This window comes from Anastrepha ludens, chromosome 4 (assembly GCF_028408465.1).
Source record: "Anastrepha ludens isolate Willacy chromosome 4, idAnaLude1.1, whole genome shotgun sequence".
NCBI classification, from domain to species: Eukaryota; Metazoa; Arthropoda; class Insecta; order Diptera; family Tephritidae; genus Anastrepha; species Anastrepha ludens.
Window position 1 is genome coordinate 59,618,102 of NC_071500.1, and position 27,165 is coordinate 59,645,266.

General features: G+C 33.9%; 3 protein-coding genes across 3 annotated transcripts in view; all 3 read left to right on the forward strand.

Moving 5' to 3' along the window:
* Positions 1-27,165, forward strand: part of LOC128862551 (heparan sulfate 2-O-sulfotransferase pipe-like) — an 86,523-nt gene that overhangs the window by 47,079 nt on the left and 12,279 nt on the right. The window lies entirely within an intron of this gene.
* Positions 1,146-13,995, forward strand: LOC128860660 (heparan sulfate 2-O-sulfotransferase pipe-like). The gene is made up of 4 exons (XM_054098310.1): positions 1,146-1,472; positions 6,637-7,184; positions 12,642-12,796; positions 13,740-13,995. The coding sequence occupies exons 1-4, from the start codon at positions 1,146-1,148 to the stop codon at positions 13,919-13,921; spliced, it is 1,212 nt and encodes a 403-aa protein (XP_053954285.1). The 3' UTR covers positions 13,922-13,995.
* LOC128860661 (uncharacterized) lies at positions 17,463-26,712 on the forward strand. The gene is made up of 6 exons (XM_054098311.1): positions 17,463-17,998; positions 18,086-18,240; positions 18,298-18,503; positions 23,643-24,202; positions 24,288-24,442; positions 26,522-26,712. The coding sequence occupies exons 1-6, from the start codon at positions 17,463-17,465 to the stop codon at positions 26,710-26,712; spliced, it is 1,803 nt and encodes a 600-aa protein (XP_053954286.1).

A 27,165-nucleotide genomic window follows, 5' to 3' on the forward strand; every position in this document is an offset into this window, starting at 1 on the left:
GCCTAGGGACTACCGCTATTAGAAAACTGTTTTCTTAATTTTGGTGTTTCCTCGAGACTTGCACCTACGTTCTCTTTGTGAATTCGGAATGGTAATCACGCACCAACCCATTCGGCTACGGTGACCGTCTATTGACTTAGGGATTCTTAAATAAGCTTTCTCCAATCTTTTGCAATGTTTTCTCAATTTCAAATTTGTCTGCAAAAAGTTATTATAGAAAAACAGCAACGAAAAAAAAAAACGCCGTACTGAACCATTTCCTTTTCCTTGACTTTTCTAAACTGTGTGACAATTACACTGGAATTTTAAAATTTACTTTAACATCTTGAAGATTCACCAATGTAACTGTTGAGAGATTTTGGGACAATTTTGTTGACATTTTAAGTTCTAAGGGGTTTCCGTTATAACTGCACTAGTGCGTAGGTGGCTGTCATGGTGGTCATAGCGGCTTCAATCGATTCATGAAGTTTTCGGTTCAGCGCGGGAGTAGATAATACACCAATACCTCGCTTTGCGTCGTTTCGTTTTGCGTTTTTGCGAAGTTGCGTCGCTACTTAATTAGTACTAATTTTCACTGTGCGTTGTTAGATTTTCGAGGTTGCGTTGTTTTGGGTTCTAGTCTTTAATTTTTTTTTTTTGAAATTTCCTGTTTTTTCCAAAGGATGGCAACATTTTTGTTCTAATTTTCAAAACTCGAGAACTCCCTTTCTAACTAAAAATCAACGCAATTTTAATACATTTTTATTTTCACTTCGTTTTGCTAATTTTAGAGTTCAATTTCAATTGCGTAGAGTGTTGTAATGTGTGCTTTTGAGTGTTGTGCCATTTTTAAAGAGAATAATAAACCTATAGAAATTTTGTTTCTAGTTACAAAAAAGGTTATATTTTTTTACATGCACTTGTAATATTTCTAGCCAAATGAGGGGAAAGGGCGCTGTTGATAGATATCTAAAAATAAAAAAAAACTCAGCTTGAAGACAAAATTAGATATTCTGAGACGATTTGATAAGGCAGAGAAGGCTGTGGAGATAGCAAAGCTGTTGGTTTGGCTGCAACAACTGTTAGAAATAAGAGAGGCTGCAAAATCTGCAACATTATTAGACGCTAAAACGATGACCCGTACAAGGAGTGATTTGAGGATCAAAATGGAGTTCTTGCTTTCTATTTGGATTGAAAATGAAGTTGTACAGAGAATACCATTAAGTAGAATGGTAATTCAGTCGAAAGCAAACAACTTATTTGATGACATAAAAAGTAAAGCAGTATCCAACGATAATGCTCATGGTAGTAATACAGACAAGAATGAAGCATTTGAAGCTAGTCAGGGCTGGTTTGAGAGATTCGAGGTTCGAGCAAATCTGCACAGCATTGCTCTTAAAGGCGAAGCAGCTAGCGCTAATATAACTGCTGCAGAACTCTACCCGACAGAGTTAAAAGCATTAATTCAAGAAGGTGTCTATGGTCCGAAACAAGTCTTTAATGTTGACGAGACTGGGTTATTTTGGGAACGTCTATCTAACAGAGCTTTCATATCTACAGCATTTATCAATCAAAAAATCCTAGAGCTATGAAAGTTTGTTCAAAGAATCTGCTTGCTGTCAACTGGCGAGCAAACAAAAAAGCATAGATGACAACATCAGTATTTCAAAACTGGGTTTACACTTGTGATATTCGAGATATTAAAGCTTATTGCAACAAGAAGAACTTGAACTTCAAGGCTTTGGTCCTTGTAGACAATGCTCCTGGCTACCCAGTTTATGTTGATGAGTTGCCAGAAAACGAGAAATTTGTATTTTTGCCACCTAATATGACACCAGTTAGGTGTGTGGCGTAAAATATGACCTGCATGTGTTCACAGAATAGGCGCTACAGAATTTGATGGTACACCAGCTGTTCGTAATGAAATGTCTAATTTAGCTAGAGAGGCTAATTTTGAAGGTATGGAGGGTACTGACATAAATGAACTGCCTCGCACAACCAAGTACTCCCTTACTAAGAACTATTGCAACTGGAATTGCAATTTGACAGTGACCCTTCCATAGAAATCTCCAAAGAAGCAAATTTAACCTCCAAACAAATTTACAAAGCGATGTGATTGACGAAGTTATGGAGATTTAAAAAAAACCGATCCTGATAGCGGAAAGCGGTAGCTACGAATATCAATTGCTTTAACGAAATTTATTTTACGTTGAAAAAAAGTTGTTCAGCAAACATTCCACCAGTTTTTTGTGAAAGAAAGCCGACTTACGACAACAGCCTCTATGGTGTCTATGTTTTTCATAAATTAGTTTAATAGTTTATTTTGTTGTAATTGAATATTTTTTTTTTGTTTTTTTGTATATGTGTAATACAATTTTATATTATTTTTGTTTTCTAAATATTTACTTTGTTCAATTTTCAATTTTTTAAAAAGTAGTATTTTCGTAATGCTGGAACCTATCTTCGATCTTTACATGGTTTGCTATTGAAAATCTTACTCGTACCTGCAGGGTGCCAAATGAGGTTCCTACAGTAAATGGTATAATGAAATCATTTATCTTTTTCTCAGATATTCACTCACAATTTTTGAGCTTTGAGAGGATGCATTATAGTATCAAAGTAATGTGCTGCCAATTTTTCTATATTCAGATTCAAATATCTAAATATTCGCTCAAAACGCGATGCGCACTCGTTTATCACGAGTTATTATTATTTTTTAATAAGATCACAAATTTTTTCGATGCTCTCTGGGGAAATCCATTTTGTGTACGATCTGTTATTTCATTGTCACTAAGAATTACTCTACCCAATTTAAATCGCTTGAGCCAGCACATGTTAATTTGCCTACTGGCTAAACAACACAGGTTTACAAATAATTTATGATTGTTGTTTTTACCAATTCCAAAATGCACATACGTTTTTTGTGTCATATAGATTTCGAGATATCACCAAATAGCGGTGTCGTGCGAATTTCTAATGTCGTGCGAATTTCTAATACCTGGAAAATGCGTTAACCAATCAAAATAAGTCATAAAACAAGTAAAAGGTAATGAAATTTGCTATTTCTCACTTCTGCGGCATTTTTCATTAAAATTAAAAGTTTTCAAGATCTTTACAACAATAAAGATGCTTTTTGCAAAAATATTAATATACAATTTTTAATTTAAATATATAAAAAACCATTTTCGATTATTATTACTTACAATTTAAGATATAATGAAAAAAATCATCCAGTAAATGCAAAAGTTATTCGCATGAGAATAAACATACTAATTTTTGCATTTTGTAAACTTAAATAAAATTTATCATGTGGCCAACACAGAATCGATTTTTGTGACATCATTGGTTGGTCTTTCTAATACCAAACTTTAATCTTTTCATTGGGGGATTTTTAAGTGGCGGGTCCCAAGCCCAGCGCACAACCTCCTATCCTGGAATGCTTCGCCTTCTCTCCTTAGCTCATTCTCGAACGGGTGTTCGGAAGCTACCCAGAGGATACTTGGGTATACAAATTACTCAAGCAATGTGAATTTAAAATAAATTTCCTTTAAAAAATATCTAGGTTTTTTGCACTCAGCGACCGATTTTACATAGAAATTTGACCAGTTTAACAACAAATATGACAAGTTAGTCGCAGCCTTTGCTTCCAACTTAGTTTCCGACTAAGGTACTAATAAAAAATACGCAATAATCACAGTTGTGCAAGGGTGTTCCTCAGACTGTGCAAGGGTGTTCCCCAGATTAAACAATTTCCCTTAAATATTTCTGCCCTTTTCATACATACTTATGTAGCATTCATAAAACATGACTAAAATTTTATTATGGACCTTGGTTTAAATACCATCACTAAAACTCTGGCAAAGTGTGTTCAAAGTAATGTCGGTTCTTTAGCAAACAACTGCACTGATTATTTTTGTTAACACACATTGCAGAGGAGAAATGAGTTAGTAGTTTTGTAGACTTTTATTCCGAAGCTTTTAATTCATTATAAATAGTGTTTAACAATTCACTTTCACCACAATCAGTTCACAAAATTATGGTGAATATTTGATGAAAAATCCATTTATGTCTACATTTTTAATCAAGCTCAATAAATTATCCCCACGGATGCTCAACAACACTGTAAAAGCGGAAATTGATATTCTATTCTTTAACCGTTTGGAAAAAGTGGGTAGTCAATCGATGAGCACGCTCTTGAGAACTTTATCACGAATTCATGGTTTCACGCACAATATAAGAGTTCGGAATGCGGGACACATTCTTGATACGTTTGAAGAACAACAAGAGTTGGCTGAAGAAATTTTGGATTATGGCATTCCAAGTGCTTTCATCATGCATAGGAATTTTATAAATTTTCCAGCACTGGATCTGCCGAAACCTATATACATTAATTTGGTTCGACACCCAATTGAAAAAGTGATGAGTGCATATTATTATGTTAGACACCCGTATATATATAACAATGGTTTGTTAAGAAATCCCAAGAAAAGGACACAAAAATTTGAGTTTTTCAACATTTCATTCAACGATTGTGTACGAGAAGGCAAAATACCCGATTGTATATTTGAATCACATATTGAATTCAACAATGATTGGCGTCGTTTTTCGATGCATTTCTGTGGAAATCTTCCTGAATGCAAGTATGTATATGATCGTGCATGTTTGTTACATGGCTAAGAGAACAATATTGATTAATTGCTTATTTATTTACCCGTTAGAATTTTATTTAAGTTTAAGAATATTTTAGAGCGGAATGTATGTATGTATGCATGCAAACAAATGTTTTATTTATCATAAGCTCCAATTTACCGAAATGATCATTCAATTGCTTTGAAAAAAAAGAACGAGTAAATTAAAATAAATCGATTTCTCAAAGTTTATAGGCTGCTTTGTATGATTATCATACGTACTATATCTGGTTGGTCGTGAGTTCAAAGCCTAGTATGTCCAAGCAATAGAAAGTTTTGTGCAATAACGGCCATCACTCGGCTGGCAATGCTAAGCTTCGAGTTTATTGTCACCAAATAAAAATTCAAGTCGAAGTCGCTTTAAGAAATAAGAAGGAGATATAGGAAAAAAGCTTGCGGTTTTCCAAAGGTGTATTTGGAAAACAAAAACTTAATCGGCTACCCTCTTAAAACTCAGTTAAATTTTAAATTTTTAGCAAACATGGTTAGCAAATATATAACATAGTCACTTTTTTTTGAATAAAACACAAGAAAATTAATGAAATAGTCAGTATTGTGGTTTAATTATAAATTTCGTACCATCCATGGTGCTCAATCATTATTTCGGTCACATGCTGTACTACTTTTTTTGCATAAGGCTGGTTATCCCGTTAATAATGCGCCAAATATCATCTTCCAGGTCGTCAGGTGATTGATAATGTCTCCGGTATGAAAACCACACCGACGACAAATGTGTGAAATGAGCGGGCTAAATTCTGAAGCCGAGTCCAAAGTGATGTTGCAGTCAACGTAACTCTCACAATTTTGTTTTTCACCATAGCGGATGGCCAATCCTGGAATGTAATGCCCTACTTCGTTAGGGCTTTCACTCCAAACATGCAAAGCCAGAAATGCTAGAACTAATTTCAGTGGAACGGTTCAATTTCCAAATGATTTTCAGCCCATTCGCGGAATGTGCCACGGGAGCAATGGTACCACGGCTTCTGTTCCTTCGCTAACTGGATCTTATGGGTCTATAAATGAAATTTTTTCTCAAAATCTTCCACACAGCATACGGGCAGATATCGAAATCCTTAGAACGGCTTCGAATCCACATATTTGAAGCCTCGCTTGCTTTTACAGCGACGATGACTTCTGCTGTACGAATAGTAACATTTCGTTGGCTGTCCTTATCGGATGAATTTATGATAATAAATTGTGAAAATAAATTTCGAAGTTTTGTAAACGTTGTTCCTGTAATAATTTGCCTAGTGCTGTACTGAAGAGAAATGCAAAAACCGTGGTTTACTTGGATTAGGTGGTCAGAAGGAAATCTCTATCAAAACCATACATCTGAAAATATCCGTTATAAAGTTATGTAACTCTTTGATATATGTACGAGTATATGTACAAGTGCTGCTGCGTATATCAAATTCGCCCCAATTAAGCGAAAATATTTCACCAGAAACCAGAGCACACTTCTCCAAAGATTTCGACGTGTTGAATACAAATCTGAAATATTGTATCCTAGAAGTGCTACAATTGAGCGGTTTTTTTTCTTTTTTGTAAAACACAAAACACAAACACAGCATCTTAAAGTAAAAGTCTTCTTCTTTCGAACACCGTTGAGTTTGTTCCAATATCTTTTTTTTCACCGGAAATAGGCATTTCAAAAATTTTCCATTCATTTTTTCAATATTTACACAGACATCAAACCGTTAAAAAGTTAAAAAATAGAAGTTAAAATTAAAAAAAAAGTAATATTAATTTCATATTTTAATACCGCAGTTTATTAACAACAATTGTCATGGATATTTGTATCTTATTTTCTTTCAAATACATCATCTATAAAAACAGAATAGAAATGCATTACATTGCGGTAGAAACATTACTTCTGACATCCCACATGTACTTATAATACATTCAAAGTAAAAGCTCAATATATGCATACTCCTAAAAGCTTTCGCTAATTCTTTCTTAAACTTTAAAGCTCTATACATTGCATCCGGACCAACTGAATAATACCAAAAAAGCTGAATTGGAGATTATTTTCTTTAATCGCTTAGAAAAAGTAGGTTCTCAGTCAATGTCCGTACTTTTGAATATGCTTTCGAAAAAAAATAATTTTGTACCCTACCGGAATGCACCCGCAAAGCATAACGAGATATTAACGGATGTGGAGACTCAACGTGAAATTGTTGAAGAACTAATTGGAGAAAATGAACCACTTTCGTATGTAGAACATTTAAATTGGATCAATTTCACCGAATTCGGTCAACCTAAACCGATCTATATTAACCTGGTGCGACATCCCATCGAAAAAGTGATAAGCGCATACTATTACATACGCCATCCCGCGGTTTTTGCATTTTACGTTCAAAATGGACTTAAAATGGAAGAAAAGGAATATTTTGATACAAGTTTTAACGATTGCATAAGGAAAAAGCGTAAAGAATGCATATACGATTCACATAGTTCATACAATGCAGATTGGCGAAGATTCGCGATGCATTTTTGCGGAAATTTAGAAATATGCGTGTAAGTTAAAGATCATCAGAAGAAGTATATGTATAAGAGTAGGTCTTAGTACATATAGGAGTATATATATGTATAAAGGGTCTTTCAAAAGTGACGCCTAGAGGTCCGTAGTGAATAATTCCTACGTTGTACCTTTTTTATGTCATGTTATGACATTTGTTTTGTAGATGCACAACTTTAACCATGTACACTTTCGTGATAGAACAACGCATACATTTTGTGAATTGGTTCTGGTTTTTCACGCAAAACTATCTTTAGTAATGGAGCTAATTTCATTAAATGTAGATGCTTTCCATTTCAATTCAACCGGGCTATTCGGGTCATGTTCTTCGATTTCGATGTAACTTAAATATGTTGCTCTCTGGTTGAAATAATGAGACACGTATTTTTTTGTTCGCCCGAAAAAAAATTTTTTCAAAAGTTATCGGCAATTTTGTTTTTCGCCTCAAACTCGATTTTTTTTAATTAAATAAGAAAATTTTTTTTTTAAATGCCCATAACTTAGTCAAAAATGAACCGATTTTAATAATTCTGGGTTCAAAATGATCGTAATTACTTACACAAGCGACTTCATGTAGAAACCATTGCAAAAAAGTAGTTGAAAATTTTTTATTTAGCAAAAAAGAAAAAAAATTTAAATTTTTTCAAAATTCAATATTTCAAAAAGGGTATTGTTTTTTTTTTTATAACTTTTTCCAAATCAAAAAAACATCTCAAACTTTAATTGAGCTGCATGCCTAGTAGATAAAATGAGTTGTTTTTGAGTAATGAATTTTTGAGTAAACACCCTGTTTCGCACTTTTTGTTTTTTGCAAAATAAAAAATTTTCAACTACATTTTTGCAACTATTTCTACATGAAATCGCTCGTGTAAGTAATGACGATCATTTTGAACCCAAAATTATTAAAATCGGTTCATTTTTGACTAAGTTATGAGCATTTAAAAAAAATTTTTTCTTATATAATTAAAAAAAATCGAGTTTGAGGCGAAAAACAAAATTGCCGATAACTCTTGAAAAAAATTTTTTTCGGGTGAACAAAAAAATACGTGTCTCATTATTTTGACCAGAGAGCAACATATTTGAGTTACATCGAAATCGAAGAACATGTCCCGAATAGCCCTTTTGAATTGAAATGGAAAGAATCTATATAAGAAAATTTTTTTTAATTGCTCATAACTTAGTCAAAAATAAGCCGATTTGAATGATTCTGGGTTCAAAATGATCGTCATTACTTACACGAGTGATTTCATGTAGAAATAGTTGCAAAAAAGTAGTTGAAAATTTTTTATTTTGCAAAAAATAAAAAGTGCGAAACAGGGTGTTTACTCAAAAATTCATTACTCAAAAACAACTCATTTTAGCTACTAGGCATGCAGCTCAATTAAAGTTTGAGATGTTTTTTTGATTTGGAAAAAGTTATAAAAAAAAAAACAATACACTTTTTGAAATATTGAATTTTGAAAAAATTTAAATTTTTTTTCTTTTTTGCTAAATAAAAAATTTTCAACTACTTTTTTGCAATGGTTTCTACATGAAGTCGCTTGTGTAAGTAATTACGATCATTTTGAACCCAGAATTATTAAAATCGGTTCATTTTTGACTAAGTTATGGGCATTTAAAAAAAAAATTTTCTTATTTAATTAAAAAAAATCGAGTTTGAGGCGAAAAACAAAATTGCCGATAACTTTTGAAAAAATTTTTTTTCGGGCGAACAAAAAAATACGTGTCTCATTATTTCAACCAGAGAGCAACATATTTAAGTTACATCGAAATCGAAGAACATGACCCGAATAGCCCGGTTGAATTGAAATGGAAAGCATCTGTACTCATTTACTAAATCACTCATGTTACCAAAATGTACTGTTGTTTTTGGGCTGGTGGAATAACAGGCCCGTATTTCTTCGAAGATGAAAATGAAAGAGCATTTGCTGTTAATTGACATCGCTATAGGCAAGTGATGAAAATATTGTGTGGCCTGTCCTGGACGGAATAAACATAAGCGATGTTTATTTTCAACATAATGGAGCCACAAGTCACACATTATGCGAAAGCATTGCACTATTGATCGATTAATTTCACGTTATTTATGACCACTTACATCATCACTCCACTCTCACTCCACTAGACTATTTTTTGTCGGGTTTTTTGAAGAGGGAATTATATATGAATAAGGCAACAACGATTCCAGAACTTAAACATAAAAGTCTGATCGAGATTGCGAACTCAATGCGGTGTTGTATAACCGAATCCTTGAACATTTTAAGTATCTTTTGGCAGCCTAAAGACGTGCTCATGATGGACATTTAAGTGATGTCATATTTCACATATAATTTTTAAGATCCGCATTTTGAATAAAAAGAGTGAAACCTGAAATAATATAAATTCTTACATGCTTTATTTTAAAACAACATCTAGGTGCGTCTTTTGAAAGACCCTTTACATATTTATGATAGTAAAATAGTACTTACTAAATAATACTTTTGCATGATGTACTTGATGAACATGAATTTTATGTACACGCATACACACATACATACCTTTCGCGATAATCAAATACTACATATGTATACATATATAATTACTACCAGCGTTGTTAACCCTCCAACGGTTCAAATTCATTGTCTTTAGGAAAACTGATGGGCTATATAGAATTTGTAGACATTAGCTTTGGCGGTTTATGCTTGACAGTGTTTAAAGCTATTCGGTTATATGCATGTACATATACTAAGCTGTAGACTACGGGAGATCTTGAATTGCTCCAAATAAGGGGTATTTATAATTCAGCAGTGGCTCTATAGCTTAGTTTAGAGATTTTGATTCCAATAGGAGTATCAAACCATAAACGCGATTACCGTAACATTTTCTTTATTGTCATAAAGTGAACCAAAAAAGAGAGTTGATATAAATGTGGTAAAATGAACACCGTGCGCATGAGCTTAAGAAATCTTGTGAGTGAATTCATACATAGTGGGGTATCCAGTAGGTCACTAAATTACAGACGTCGGCTGATATGATACGATTTAGCATTCAAATCTTTAGTTTTCAAGTTATAATTCTGCAAGTGTTTCCACAATTAAATAATAGTTTAGGATATTTAGAATATACACTCGCTTAATTGTCTAAATTGATCAGAAATAAATATTTTTTTTTTGAATTTCCATGTTTCTTTTCCTCTGAGACAACTTTCTATCCACTCTAGCCATATGAGATATAAATTGTACATGCAAATTAATTCTTGCGATATTAGACAAAAAAAAAATGCCATGGCCGTTGGAGGGTTAATAGAAATGGAACCCTGTAGGGAAATCATCAATTAATTTGTACCGAGTTTTGTAGTTCCGTAATTTTTAACAATTATGACGTCACGACTAGCATGCAGAGATACTTATGGAATTATTTTGAAGTGGGATTGTTAAGAAAAATAAGAGTATGAAAAATACCATTTATATTTTAACAAGTTTATAAGCTATGTATAGGGTGGGCCATGTAAAATTTGCTTTTTGAATCGGCTATAAAAAAAAACTAATCAATATTTTTTCAAACTTTTTTTTTATTTTGAAGATTGAACATTGTCATTTATGAATGAAAAATAATATCGTTCAAATGACTGCCACGACTGGCTTTACAGTAGGCCATTCGATCAACCCAATTTTTTATCACACTTTCGATTGTTTGGGCTCCAATTTCATGAATGGCAACTTCGATTTCATGTTTTAAAGCATCAATCGTCTCTGGATGGTTCGCATAGCATTTGTCCTTAACGGCTTTCCGCAAAAAATAGTCCAACGGGCTTAAATCACAGCTCCGAGGCGGCCAATTCATATCAGAATTTCGGCTGATTATTCGGTTTTCAAAAACGGTTGCCAAAAGTTCGAGTGTAACTTTGGCAGTGTGACAAGTTGCACCGTTCTGTAGAAACCAAATGTCGTCCATGTCATCCTCTTCAATTTTTGGATACAAAAACTCGTTGAGCATATCACGGTAACGCTCGCCATTTACTGTAACCCCGGAAGAAGAAGAAGACTCACTTTGGAAATAGGTTTTCAATATTTACCAATTTTGTTCAAGCGTATAGCGTCCCATTTCGTAAATGTCAAATCTTTAAGTAAATTATGAACACATTTGACATGTCATTTGTGTTACCATTCTCAAAAACATCGGTGGTTCAAAAAGCAAACGCTATATGGCCCACCCTGTACTAACAGTTAAACTCGAGTAGGCTCCAGCATTCACATACATACAATGCCAACACAAATGAAATGTTGGTCAAGGCCAGAAACGCAGTATCAAAACTGTGTGGAATCGCTTTTCGCTTGAATAAGCTTTCGAAACATTGATAACCAACTTTCAAAGTTATTGCCACGTTGCACAAATTATTCGGTTATTTAAAATAAATTTCCGACGAGATGCTTTTTCAACTCAACAGCTATGTTAAAGGACCAATACCTTCACAGTTAGTAACAGTTTGATCCTGATTTCGCAGCGATTACATCATTTGCCATATTTTTGGAATACACTGCTCAGAATGCAATTCCGGTTATGGAGCCGTAGTGGCTTTTAGTGAGCTGAGTTTAAATATATGAACTTCGACGATCTATGGCTTCAACTCAGCGCATCAAATAATCGATCTATTTGGTTCAATTTTTTGTAATTCGGTTATTAGCCTTCTTGTCGAAGTGGCCGCCGTAGTCGAATGGGTTGATGCGTGACTACCATTCGGTAGTGTCTGATATACCGGGCAGGAAACACCAAGTGATAGAAAAAGCTTTTCTAATAACGGTCGCCCCTCGGTAGGTAATGTTAACACCTCCGAGTGTATTTCTGTAGGTCCAACCAAAGGTCTATTATACAAAAAAAAAAAAAAAATTATAGTAATAATAATTGGGATGTTCACTTCTGTCAGCTGTTTGACACTTGTGGCGTGCGTTTTGATGTTTTAAGCCGACTCCGAGCGGCAAATCGTTTTATGAGGAACTTTGGCGCGTTCGCCGTTTCTCAGAAAATATGGAATGATGATTTTATAGATGTTTTATTTAAAATGAAATTACCTTTTTTCACCTCTTAGGCTGAGTTATGCTGGCTCAATGGAGTATTTAAAAAGAGTAAATAATTTAATTAAATTTTTCATTTCAAAGGATTGAGTGGGGAAAAAGTAGTAAAAGCAAAAATGCGCACAACAAAAATGATAAATAAATTCTTACTGCCCCTTGAGTTGGTCAAATAAAAATTAAAAACAAAAATACAAAATTAAATAGAATATAATAAATGCCTTGCTAGAACCGAAAACCTACAAACTTAATGCTCACCTGTTAATTTCCCTACAGGGTACATCATACTGTGTTTAAATTGCACATACATATATATCGTTAAATATATATATACATATGTACATATATGCAGATATCAACTAGTATCACATAATACACATACATAAATATTACTTATACGTATTACAGGAAATTCAATTCGCAAACTGCTACTCAAATAGCAAAACGTAACATTGAAACAGAGTATGCTGTGGTCGGTTCGTGGGAGGACACAAATATAACTCTTACAGTTTTGGAACATTACATACCAAGATTTTTCAAAGGCGCCACCAAAGTATTTTATAGTAGGTTTTCTTTAACAATTCATATATTGGTGAACTAATACATATAAACGTGTGCAATACATACATTAGGGCGGGTAAAATTGGATTGCACAAAGCAATTTCACAAGTAAATACATATATAAGGACTACACTTCTTGCGACTGATTACTAAAATTACTAAGTTTGGAATCAAACATTTTTTTGCGTTTTGCCAAATAATTTTACCCGTTCTATGTACATACATACAAAATGTATATGCATCCAGGGCATATAGAGTCTAGAAGCATGTCGAACAAAGCATGAATGTCGAAGAGTGAAAAATGGTTAAAGCGTGAGAGCAGATTTTCCTGATAATAGCAGTGTTTTATGTGTCAACAAAATGTCGAAATTTATTTGAAAAATATTAGAGCAACGTTTTGATATAAATACCTGTGAAGTGTTATTGGGCACAAAACAGTTTTCCTATTGCCTTGTTTTTATGGCATCTCTGTAAAAAAAAAGAATAAAACTACAGTGTAGTGCAGTTCTCGAATCGTATTGGTATAGATTTTTGTATTTGTAAAGAAAAGTTCGAATTAGATACATTTTTTGTAGTTCTTTAGTTACTTGAATTTGTAGCGAGTTACACGAAATGCATAGAAATTTAGTTTGGATGACCGAGTTAAGCACAACATGGATTCAGTTTATTCAGATCCATTGGTACAAGTAAGTTATCTAATATCTTTCAGTAGTTATTTTAATGTGTTTTTAGTTTATGCATATTTTCCAAAGCATAAAGAGAGCAAAATAAAAAGGTTTTTTCGGGTTGTATGACCATATCCAGTGCCTGGTGGTTAAATATTAAAGACAGGCTAAAAAATGTTTCTTTTGACATGCTTCTAAAGACAAATAAGAATTCTCAAGTAAACTTACAAACATCCACATACAAGAGAATTATTTAAAAATATATTCCTTTTACGATTAGGTGACCCTAAACGTTTTCACAGAAATGCCACACCGCATAAGAATGAGCTGGATCCGGATATTGAGGAAAAACTGAAAGTACAATTCTCATTTGAGATCGAATTGTATAACTTTTGCAAGCAACGGCTTTACAAGCAATACATTGCCATTAAAAAAGATGAAGTTACGTCACAATTTAATTAGCCTTTGTATGCTTTATGTACAACTAAATTAAAAACCAAAAAATAATAATAATTATAGTACTGAAATAAACTATCGTTACCTGTAAATGTGCAAGTTTTTAAATATAGTAATTACGGCATTTGCAACTAATTAAGAAAGGAGTCCTAGCAATACGTGCTAAGCCGGTGGAAAACTAATGTCGTTTGTGATGGATACATACCCATGTGTTTGTGGCTCTGCTATGACGCCGTTATGTCCTATTTTTAATTTTTTAAGACAAGGTAAAGTAACTTCAGTGACCAACTGTATCCATACGCATGAGTTGACAAAATATATAACATAGATAGGTGCGGATTGGGCTAATTCTGATTCTTGAGTTAATTTCCCTTAACTTTATATCTCTAGTAAATCGTACATTTTTTTTAGCCAAGATTTGTTAGTTTGGGAGGACAGAGCTCTTTTCTTTCTAAAATTAATTGAATACTAAAACACAGCCAAGTCCTTTTTCCTTTTGGTTTTTAATAGCAGAGAAAGTTTACTTTAGCTTTGCCAGTACCGACAGAAACTTTGTCGTGTCTAACCGAATGTTATGCCAATTTGAGGGGGATATGAAAGGATATTAATTTTCACTTTAATTTCGAGGGTATAGATGTGCGCCTTCTGCTAAAGGCATACCAAGAAACTGTAGGAGTTTCATAAGACGACGTGTTGTTTCAGCATATAGGTACAAGCTATTCAAGTCGTATGATTATATACATTTACTTTAAATTAGGAGTATAAATGGCTGCCCAAGTCAAGACCCACTTAGAAAAAGAGTCAAATTCGTCCATTGTGATGTCATACAGAGGAAGAACAGAGACAAATTACCATTAAGTGGCATCTTTGCTTATCAATTTATTAGCTTTATCAGTGCCCATAATACGTATATCTATAATGCTAGGCCACCTTGTTTAAAGGCTTACTAAATACGTTCTACTACATCCATTCAGAGGCTATGTATGAATTTAACCCGTTCAGGGTTTCTTGATTTATTACATTTTTGTGTGGATTGCTAGATGATACTGCTGCTTGTGTATATTACATGAAGTCAGGATGCCGAGACGAGCCTTTTCTCGCTTCGAGTATAAATTAGCTTTATTGCGTGACGTGCCGTAACTTTACTGTACACTGTTTATATTTCTTGCTAAAATAGTGGATGGTGTATACTTGTGGTACAATAATCGGTATCGACGCGATGTACCTTTATGTATGTTCTCCATTCACATTCTATATATATGTATGTATTTACTTTCCCCAGTATGTTTTGAATTGTATTCTTCGCTAAGCTGATCATAACAAAAATATGTCTGATTCGCCACGGTGCATTGCAAGTGTTCAGAAGCAACGTTATGAATATTGTTGTAAATAAAGTGATATTGGCAAAGTTTATTTAAAGGGCAAAACACATGAATGAGCTATTCGGAAAAATTTGCAACAAATAGTTCGAAAGTTTAACAAGTAGAACAAATCTCAAACACGCCTATAATTTCGAAATAAAGATCAGGAACTAGCATTTTGTGAATTATTTAAATAACACTGGTTAACAAATACCAATTATTTTTTTGTCCTTCGCATACCACCATCCAGTTCTTATGTAGTATGGTCACTGATTCCGAAAATAGCGTTGGCTGTTTTCTGGGAAATGTTTTAAGATATTTGCAATTTATCGTTATTCAGCCAACAAAAGAAAGTAATTCCACTTAATGCGGAACCTACGTATGTCTAACGAAACAGGAAAACAATCTTATGAAATGAAAAATAATGATAATGAAAAAATAATCATATCAAATGAAAAACAATAAAATACACCAAAACGGATAAAATTAGAAAACATTTAATAAGGGAATAATTAAAAAAAATAACGAAGTTTTTGTATTAATTGTAGATGATTTTCCTCTATATTAAATTTCATTCATTTAGGAAGAAATCAAACTGCTAATAAAGAAAACCGATTGATAGACAGGAAAGTTGTGTATGATCAAATGAAAATACCCAATTCGCGAAATGACAATGCATATGTATAGACATTAGATGTGTTATATACAAGGAGGAGTCCAAAGTAAACCAGACTGGCGTCAGAAAAGTGTTTTTGATGGCGACATCTTTTTAATAAGTTATTGCGTTGGAAATTACATCCCTAGCTGAGTTCCAGTGAAAGCTTGGTCACATCTGGTGATGAAACGTGATGTTTCCAACATGAATCTGAAACTAAGCGTCAAAGTGTCGCATGGAAGGCCCCAGACAAGCTACCACCCAAAAAATCGTTTTTGGAGAAGACAAAAATCAAGTTTATGCTCATTTCGTTTTACGATTCCAAGGGATTTGTCCACTAGGAGTTCATGCCAACTGGCCAAACCGTCAATGCAATTTTCTATCTTGGCGTTTTGAAGCGTTTGTTGCATCGCATTCGTCGAATTCGCTCTGAATACCGCGATGGAGGAATGTGACGGATTTTTTTTATTAGAAATCGCATTTTAACCATCAATCACTCACCGTATTCGCCTGATATGGCGCCCTGTGACTTCTACCTATTCGGATAAATGCATTTGGCCATGAAAAGAAAACGTTTTGCGTCCGTAGAGGCCGTCTCAAAGGCTCAAGGTCAATGACCTGAAACACCCTTTCAAAAAGTTTTTATATCGCACAAAACAGTTTATCGAGACCAGAGGGAACTGTTTTGAATAAATAAACTCGAAGTTATCAGAACAAAGCTCCTGTCGTTTCTATTTTAGCTCAGTATTGTTTATTTTGGACTTCACCTTGTATGTACATACATTTATTTATATAGAGCAAAACAATAAGATTTGCCTTACATAGAGGGAACAAGTTTAAATTTTAATTTCTTAAACTTTTACACTATTACCAATTTTTTTTAATATTTTCATAAAAAAATAAAATCTGAAACGGTTAATCAATTTCTCATAAACTACTATATCTATCGAAAAGTGATGTATACACTGCTATCTTTTATCTCCTTTAAATCGTATTAAGATTATTTAACTGTTTGTAAGATATAAGTGATTAAGTTGAACCACTTTTGTTTTTGGCCTGAATATATTAAAGATGTGTTCATAAAAAATGAATTCGGTATCAGCGAGCGTTTTTATATAGGAATTGGATAGTGGCATCCGGTACTCAATTTTGCTGTAAATCAGTGCAATCTATTCAACTATTGGTGGTAGAATTAAAGTAATGTAAACTTTTTTGTTATGAGATCGCCAAATTATTAAATATTTGTTGCTTTGTGATATATATATGTAAGCATTGTCAAATTAAAACTCCACATCATTTTTCATCGAACTTTTCGAAAGGCGTAGAGGCCAAAAATGCTATGCTCTAAAATGTATTCTACTGTATTTCTAATCTCTCGTTAATATTTATTCTAAACAATTCTCAACTGTATCTGGTATGCTGTTTCATCATTCATCTCATGGCGGTTTTTGAAAATTTCAAACAAATACTACTTTTGCGAACACTTTATTCTAATGTTGCTTCACAGATTTTCAATTTGAATCCAACCGAAATGAATAATACCTTAAAAGCCGAATTAGACATCCTAATATTTAATCGTGTACCGAAAACTGGTAGCATTCAATTTATTGAATTAATGCGTAAATTGGGAAGAGTACATAATTTCGATGTTGAGGTTGACCCCCAGAATGGTGGCATACGTCCCATACTAAACGAGAATGAAGAGGGTGATTTAGTTGAAAATATTGCGAATGCTGATGACGGTACTGTCTTTGTTAGCCATGTAAATTATTTGAATTTTACAAAATACGACACGCCAAAGCCGATTTATGTGAATATGGTACGCGATCCAGTAGAGAGGGTAATTAGTTGGTACTACTATATCAGATCACCATGGATATTTGTGCCGAATCGTCGCAAAAGCAATAGAGAAATGCCAAATCCACAATGGGTTAATACGGAGTTTGATCAATGTGTATTGACTGGTGATAAAGCCTGCACTTACATTGAAGGGTCGGGTTTAGAGCGAGTCGGCGATCATCGCCGTCAAATACTATTCTTCTGTGGCCACAATGAACGTAAATGCATGTAAGTTATAAAACATGTGGATTATAATATTGAAGCTAAAAAAAAAATACAATAAAATTTTGAAATTCATTTTTATTCGATTTGCAGGCCGTTTAATACAAAACTGCCAATGCAAATTGCCATGCAAAATGTTGAGCGGGAGTATGCCGTAGTGGGTACATGGGAAGACACCAATGTGACGCTGAGCGTTTTGGAAAGTTACATACCATCTTATTTTCGGGGCGCTAAAAATATGTATTACTGTGAGTGAATTGACCTTGCATGCAATTGGCCCTTAATTAAATATTATCCCTTTACAGCGGGCATGCAGAAAGACCTGAAAAACTATAATCCTATGAAACCACTCATTGCCGAAGATATCAAAGAAATGGTGCGTAAAAATTTTACACGAGAAATTGAGTTCTATCAGTTTTGCCGGCAACGCCTACACAAGCAATACTTAGCTGTTAAGTTGAATGAACTTATGACCTTTGATAAAGATTTACAGAAACTGCACAAGACAGCTGTAAAAAAAATTAATAAACGCTTTTAATATAATTGTACATAAATTCGTTAAAAAATTAGTTTTGTGCGTTCTCCATTGTGTTTGTTTTTGTTTTCAATTTTTTTTTTTTCAAAAATTTGCTTATACTGATGAGAACCATGACCAGATAAGAAAGTTAAGTAAAGAAATTTAAATAGAATAACAACGGTGTACGATTTGAAATTGATTCGGGTTTTATTTTGAAGTTTCTCTTCTTCTTAACTGGCGCGATAACCACTTACGCGATTTTAGCCGAGTTTAACAAAGCGCGTCGGTCGTTTCTTTCTCATGCTAACCGGCGCCAGTTGGACACACCAATTGAAGCCAAGTCCTTATCCACCTGATCTTTCCAACGCAGAGGAGGCTATCACCGGCTGGTACCGCATCGAATACTTTCAGAGACGGAGCGTTTGTATCCATTCGGACGATATGACCCAGCCAGCGTAGCCGCTAGATCTTTATTCGCTGCACAATGTCTATGCCGTCGTATAGCTCATACAACTCATCGTTCCATCGTCTGCGATACTCGCCGTTGCCAACGTGCAAAGGTCCAAATTTTGAAGGTCCTATTTTGAAGCTACATTCATGCTATTATATGAAGTTATAAGGGTAGATCATTAAATTGGCCGACTCGGTCATGGCTAGTCCAATGTTTGATCACTCGGCCTTATATATTCGGTGTTATTCCGACAATATCGTTGCAAATATTGGGCTCAAGCTCATTGAAAGTGGTTGGTTTGCCTGCATAGACTAATTGACGCAGACGAAGAGAAATAATTGAAGGGCGTGAATTCGCTTGATCGCGGGGGCGAATTTGTGAACGCTCATCGTGAGATAACTCATGTAGATGACATGTAGCATCATCTTGTTGAAACCACTGCTTGGATATATTGTTTTCGTCGAGTTCAGGCTATAGAAATTTGGTTAACATCGCTCTTTATCGATATCCATAAACCGCCACAAAAATTCAATTGCATTGATACTTGATCGAACACTTGTGGATTGTGTTTGTTCTGCTATCGTAATAGCAAATTTTACTTGCTGACATAGCCGCTGAGTCGAAAATGGGCCTCGCCCGATGGTGATATATTCACGTTGCGTATTTAAAATTGAGCCCCAATTTCGATAATATTTTCAAATAATTTAACACGTTCGGCAAGCATGAAACGATGTGCGATAAAATTTAGCCCCTTATTGACTATTCTAATAGTTAGATGTCAGTAATAGCCTTTTTAAAATCCTTAAAAAAACTGTTACTACCTTGGCTTGCAGTACCGTCGTCTTATAAGTTGGCGTTAAAGTCAAATATGGCAAATTAAATTCAAATTAAATTTTTACTAGATGAAATATTTGCCTGCACAAAATTAAAAAAACTACAATTTAAATGAAATAATCAAACTTTAAAAAGGGAAAATAACGAAGGCGAAAACCTTAGCAGATAACATATGGTAAACTGAGTAACAAACACAATTTGAAAAACAACAAACAAATTAACATAGACAACTTTTAATTTGTATAGCTTAGAAAACAACTTTTTTAAATTTTGTTAAATATCATAACTTACAAAAATGCGAATTCAATTATATCCTTCTCCTGACTTGGGAGTTGGGAACTTATTGTCCACCCTTAAAAACCACTTATTCTTTGATTTTGTCATTTTTTTGCCAAAAATATAGAATTACAATATAATCTATTGGCCTAAAATGTCAACCTTGCACTAATTTGAATATTAAGCTTCTTCATTTTTATTTTTCACTCTCATTTGAATATAAATTCCTGCAAAATATCTATATCTCGGCATTACCGTAAAGATTAACTGTTTTTACAGTGGTTTTGGGCTGCCCACTATCCCGTCAATCAACTGTTCATTAGCCCAGAGATTGACAGTGCTGTTAAATATTCAAACGATTTTCTGGGTGCGTCTATCACATAAAATGATAGACTGTCGCGTGTAGTCATCTAAAGTGGCGGGTTCGCCTAAGACTAAATTCGTCCAGTAATGTGTACTTATGCCAAGTTTTTTTTGAAATTTTCAAAACAGCTGTTAAATTCTATTGTATTTCTAAAACGACCTCCAGTTCATTCAAAAATTGATAACGAATCTCTTCCCAGAGTGGTATTTTCAGTAAGTTAAGGTTCAATCAGGTGAAGACGATGGTTGTGCAACTGTATTGCCCAAACTTCTATCGAAAAAATTCAATTTGTTTTTGAAAAAAAGGGAAGAAAGTCAGTTTTCAATTAAGTTAGTTTAGATTGATTTAGCTATTGAAAATTTTTGGCTGCACGGTAAACTTGCTTTTTGTGATGCCACATCGATCCAGAAACTCTTTAAACTAGTATGCTGTGTAAATGAATCTGGGCCATATCTTCAATTCTACTGAAATTGTTGTCATCTTCTACTTAGTGCAAGGCAGTCATACAGAAAGTGCTTGCTAGTTTCCTTCTCTTTTTCGTCGTTGCAGCTATTGCCAAGAATATTGTGAGGACTCCTAGTTCCGCCTTAGTCCTCATAAGATTGCCGTCTGTAAGTGACCCTATGGTGCGACACTAAAATTGTATCATCCGGGTCGAATTCAGTGTGCGAAGAATTTTACCAAACCAAATACCGTACTACGATGATTTGAAAAATGTTGGTAAAGTGTTATTGAAATAAATTTGAGAGATTTGGAAATCGAAATGGATGATTTCAATTAAAATTGATTAATATACGGCGACCGCTGTAGCCGAATGGGTTGGTGCGTGACTACCATTCGGAATTCACAGAGAGAACGTAGGTTCGAATCTCGGTGAAACGCCAAAATTAAGAAAAATATTTTGCTAATAGCGGTCGCCCCTCGGCAGGCAATGGCAAACCTCCGAGTGTATTTCTGCCATGAAAAAGCTCCTCATAAAAATATCTGCCGTTCGGAGTCGGCTTGAAACTGTAGGTTCCTCCATTTGTGGGGAGGAGCTCGGCCAAACACCCAAAAAGGGTGTACGCGCCAATTATATATATATGTTTATATATATGTATAATATAAAAGGTTATTTAGGAGAAAATTCATCGCTAAATTAAAATCAGCGGAAAAATTCTCCCGAAATGTACGGGACTATCGATTTTAGGCAATAATTTAAATAGCAGTTAATAGAAGACTCAGAAAAATTTCGCTTTGCTCAGATATTAACATTATTATATTAGCATTATTTACTTTTACTGTGTATTTATGTGCGTATTTATTGTTGCAATAGTCTTTTTTTGTACAGCTAGCAAACTTTCTGTCATATTTATAATTTAGTCCAAAAGTTTTGGAAGTTTTGCAGTGACAAATTTGGACTTTTTTATCGTAATTGTATGTATGTACAATATATAATTTTAGCGATTTAAGAAATGTATGTACGTAAGTTCCATGATTCAATTATTAAGGGTTTGCTCACTTGTAACACTACATTTTTGACAGTTCCTTACAAAATGTGAAGAAAGTGGAAAAAATTAAGTCCTGTTTGGTAAAAATAGTAGCAAAAAAGTATTTGTTACTGGAAATCATCTGAGAACGGCTTAAAAAATAAATTCGAACTAATATTTGAATGCAAATAACTGTTCAAATAGAAGTTATTACCGGAAATTGCCGAGTCTGATATTAAAAAAATATGTTTCACTTAATGCAGGATTATATTTTGTGATTTAATTTTTAAATTTAAAACCGATCGCGAAGTAGCGAACTTGCGCCGATATGAAGCTGTTTTGTTACTATACCCAAACAAAATAGGGTTATAATGAATTATTTCATAGAAGAAATAGATTTATCATATGCACATTCAATTCACTAAAAACAAACTTTGAACACACAATATTTCCGCCTTATTGTACTACGCTTTGCCCACGTAAGGTTGGAGTTTTGATCTCCAACACACGATTATTCTTACTTTACTAACTACTTATACATTCCTACTTACCTGCTTTGAAAAATTGTTCTTGCCGTTGGCGCTGGCGTTCACAAGCTCTGGTTACGTAATAAGCTTTGCCGCGCATGCCGAATAGTTGTGCTGTTAAAACTTTTGAACATTACCTCAAATGTTTTAGAAATACTCAGAAAACTGGTACTGCGCTTTGCTAAGCCTCCTCTGGACACTTCATCCAGTGGGATCAGTGGAAACAAGTTCCGTCAATTCCGACTTTCTTGTAATGAGACCTGCATTGTTACCGATCGCGTCGACACTATCCAATTATTCTCCCTGTTGTAACTTTTGGGAAAACATGAAGCTCCTTGCAAAGCATGAATTTCTTTCAGAAGAAATAAAGCTCCATTAATGTTTAGATCTACGATTGCCTCAATTACTCCATCAGGTCCTGACTTTAGTAGCATGTCAGGATGCATGCCATGTCACAATGTCACATGTCACCGATACAAACTCTTGAGCGAGTTGTTGCTCGTAAGCAGACAATTTTGAACATGAAATGTTTTGTCTACAGATTTTACTTTTCCTCCATTTTTACCCAAAATTTCTAGAGCTAACAACCCAGTGCCTTGCTTAGAGAACCGATTTGTCAAGAGGGAACGAGAAAGCTGTTTACTGAGCAAACCTTTTATTATTGAATCAAGCTTAAATAAAAAAAAAATAAATATAAATTTTCTCCGCTAGTATAAAACTCTAGAAAAAGTGAAGGGAAGTTTACGATTTGGCATTACGAATTTTTGAGTTCAGAGCTTACTATGGTTTATTGCGTTACAATCTTTATTATAATAGAGCTTTCAAAGAAACATGACAAGTCATAGTTAGGTGCAAATGAGTTAACGTTATGCCATTTTCATAATGTAGTGTTGGCATTGCATTTGCAATGTTATTCGCATGAACTGTCTTATTGCCCAAATATCAAAATGGTCTTAATGGGATACATTATAAATTCTACGTTTACAAAATATTTAACAGCGGATTGGGATACTATCGATTTTTTCTTTTTCTTCTTCTTTTTTTCTTCCTTATATCTACTTCCATTTTCACTATTTTTTTTACTATCAAAGTACATCTGTATGCAGACTTTTTGCGTCGTTAACATAACTGCATATAAAGATATATGGTTATACGAAATCGTGACACTGCCCAATCCGGGTTCACAAAATTTTTACATTTTTATTTTCTTAGTTAAAAAACTTAAATGCATATCGCTTGAATAATACACGAAAAGCCGAGATTGATGTTATCTTCTTCAATCGTTGTGCAAAAGTTGGCAGTGAAGCGCTTCTTGAGCTTTTCAATAAATTAGAGGACTTCAACAACCTGAAAATGGAGCGAGAAGGCTTAAAACGGGGTACGAAACGTCAATTCCCGAAATGGGAACAACGTGGTTTAGCTACAAACATATCTGAGTTTGATGATGGTTCGGTATACATAGAGCATGTAAATTGGATTGATTTTGAAGAATTTGATTTACCAAAACCGATTTACATAAATCTGGTGCGTGATCCAGTGGAACGGGTCATAAGTTGGTATTTCTACGTACGAGGCGCTTATAAGAACGCAATAGAATATCGCAAAGTTCCCGATAAACCAATAATGAAAGCCGAGTGGTATAAAAAAGATTTTAACAATTGCGTACGTAGTGGTGATCCTGAGTGTCAATATATACCGTATACAGTTCAAGATTATACAGGCAATTTCAAGAGGCAATCCATATTCTTCTGTGGTCATAGCGATGATTGTTTGTGAGTAAAAAAAAAAATTATATAACTTATAAGTAAGTGTGAATTTGCTTTAGCCTTATAATTAACCTGTTTCTAACCTCCGTAGACCCTTCAACTCACCAGCTGCCATTCAAATGGCAAAAGAACATGTTGAACGTGATTATGCAGTGGTTGGCTCTTGGGAAGATACAAATATAACGCTTACCGTTTTTGAGAAGTACATACCACGTTTCTTCAATGGCGCAAAAGTTCTTTTTGATAGTATGTAGTTCTATTTTTTTGTACATATGTATACATGCGAAAAAAATTTTTTTTCCTGATCCTACCTCTTTATTTTTCCTTCATAAAGCGTTTTTCAGTAAGAGCGCTTCAACTTTTTTTTTGAATAAAACACAAACTGTTTGATTTTTTTAACTAATTTTTTTTTTATTATCGAGTTTGAACATATACATTTAAGTATGAAATTCGATATCTTTTGCATGACCACCGCGAGCACGTTTCACGAAGTCCAATCGTTGAACCCAATTTTCGACCACTCTTTTGCATAAATCCGCCGAAATTCCAGCAATTTCGCGTTCAATATTGGCTCTGAGCTCACAAATCGTCGCCGGCTTGTTACTGTAGACCAATGACTTCACATAACTCCAAAGAAAATAGTCTAGGGGCGTCAAATCACACGAGCGCGGCGGCCATTCGACCGGTCCATTTCTGGAAATAATGCGCTCATCGAACTTACTCTTCAACAAATCAATTGTAGCGTGTGCTGTGTGGCTTGTGGCCCCGTCCTGTTGAAACCACATGTCGTCTAAGTCCATACCATTCAATTGCGGCCAAAAATAATCGTTTATCATGTCGCGGATCGATTTCCATTCACAGTAACGTGGCGATCGTTCTCGTCAACGAAAAAATATGGGTCAATTACGCCGCCGGCATGTAAACCGCACCAAATAGTGATTTTTTCGGGATGCAACGGTGCCTCATGAATCACGTGTGGATTGCTTTCTGCCCAGTAACGCATATTTTGCTTGTTGACAAAGCCATTGAGCCAAAAGTGAGCTTCATCCCTGAAGATGATTTTTTGGAAAATCATGCTCTTAAAGTAGCAGCAACAGAACGATTATTTTTATAAAAAATTTGCACGATTTGCAATCGTTACTCAAGTGTGTAGCGTTCCATGAAGAAATGTATACTAATGAAGTTTACAAATGACAAGCGAAAAATAAAAAATATTGCGTCGTTCGCCCTCCCTATCGGAAAAAAGTTGAAGCGCACCTGTTGAAAAACGCTTTATAAGTGCAAAAAATGGTACGCTTTGCTTTATTAAAAGTACTCTTTGCCTTTATAAAATAAAAGTATATTAATTTAAATACTATCGTGAAGTATTCACAAAATTTAAAACTTATAAAATGATTAATAACTTCTTTATCTTACTCTAGTTTCAATTATCGATCTGTAAACATTTAATATTAAATTGACAGAAAATTGCATTTTGGAAACCCAATATACGGGAACTCAATGGTAAATTTCAAAGCGTTGACGGTTAAAAGTTAGGTATCTAATTAGGCATAATTTTTTGGCCATAGAACAGATTTAGGGGGTACCATTAAGAAAATAATGTTTCTTGTTGATTATCTTAATATAGGAACATGGCCACTATATTTTGATCAGTTTTGACTACTTTCCTTTTTTTATTTTTTTTTTAATTTTCAAAAATTTTTTGAAAAAAGTGTAGTTCATTCTCCAACTAATATCAGATAAATAAAGGTTTCAAACTTTGTACAATATTTATAAAAAATCGACAAATGTTCATCAATACGAGTATTTCAATGCACAACTTCTTTTTAAATGGAGAAAATGCGTAACACGGCCAGGAAAAGAATGATAAAAAATCAATGCAATTTCGAGGCAATTGAAATTTCCACCTTATTGTATAAAAATTCATTGAGCTATAAAACTACGTACTCAAGTTTCTTCTGAAAATTTCGCTTCAGATACTTCAAGTTTTGAAAAAAAAAAATTATTGAATTTGTCTTTTAATTTGTACAAAGTTTGAAACTTTGACTTATATGATTTTTGTAGAAATATGCACTATTTATACATATGTTTTTATAAAAAAATTATTAAAATTAAATGAGAAATATGGTAAATCGTCAAAACTTGTCAATAAGTTCCTGTGCCATAGGTATTTAACGCAGTGTATATACATATAGTACGTATATAAGCATCTTGATAACGGACTGATCAGCCAAATAAAATAAGTAATCAGGGCCCTGATCGGTTTATTATAAGACCATGCATTTTTAGTATACGTACATTTATACTAATTATAATAATTTGCAGTCCACAATTACCAAATAACAAACCGGAATAAGAATAAGAGGAAGCCAAAAATTGATCCGGATGTCAAGGAAATGATACGAAAAAATTTCACTCACGAGTATGATTTTTACTACTTTTGCAAGCAACGCCTCTACAAGCAATATCTCGCCGTGAGTCTGAAAGATTTGCCGGCCAGTAATGAATTAAATTAGTTGAAATTAGAACATTTTTCAATAAAAATAAAGAGACAATTTGTTTCAAATAAACAAAAGAAAACGCATTATATAATATATATAATATTTTTAATTGAAAATGAATTTTGAAGCAAGACAAGCCGGACAAGACAAGGGGTTTGGGTGTAGGAGAGAAAGACGCTTTGGTTTAAATAGTGCCACTGTTTTCTTAACGAACCTTCTGATCCGAAATAAGAAAAAATAGAGTAAAATAAAAAAAGTTTCGTTAAATAAAAAATCCTGTTAGTTTTGCGTATGCCAATTAATTATTTATTTAATAGTAGTAGTGCAGGTTTTTACATGCAGAATGGCACATGCAAAATGCTTTCACTTGCGAAGTATCATCTGAGTGGATGCCATGTTATTTTTAACATACTTTCGAAGTATACCTTCCATTCATAGAAATAGTGTACATTTTATATTTTTACTTTT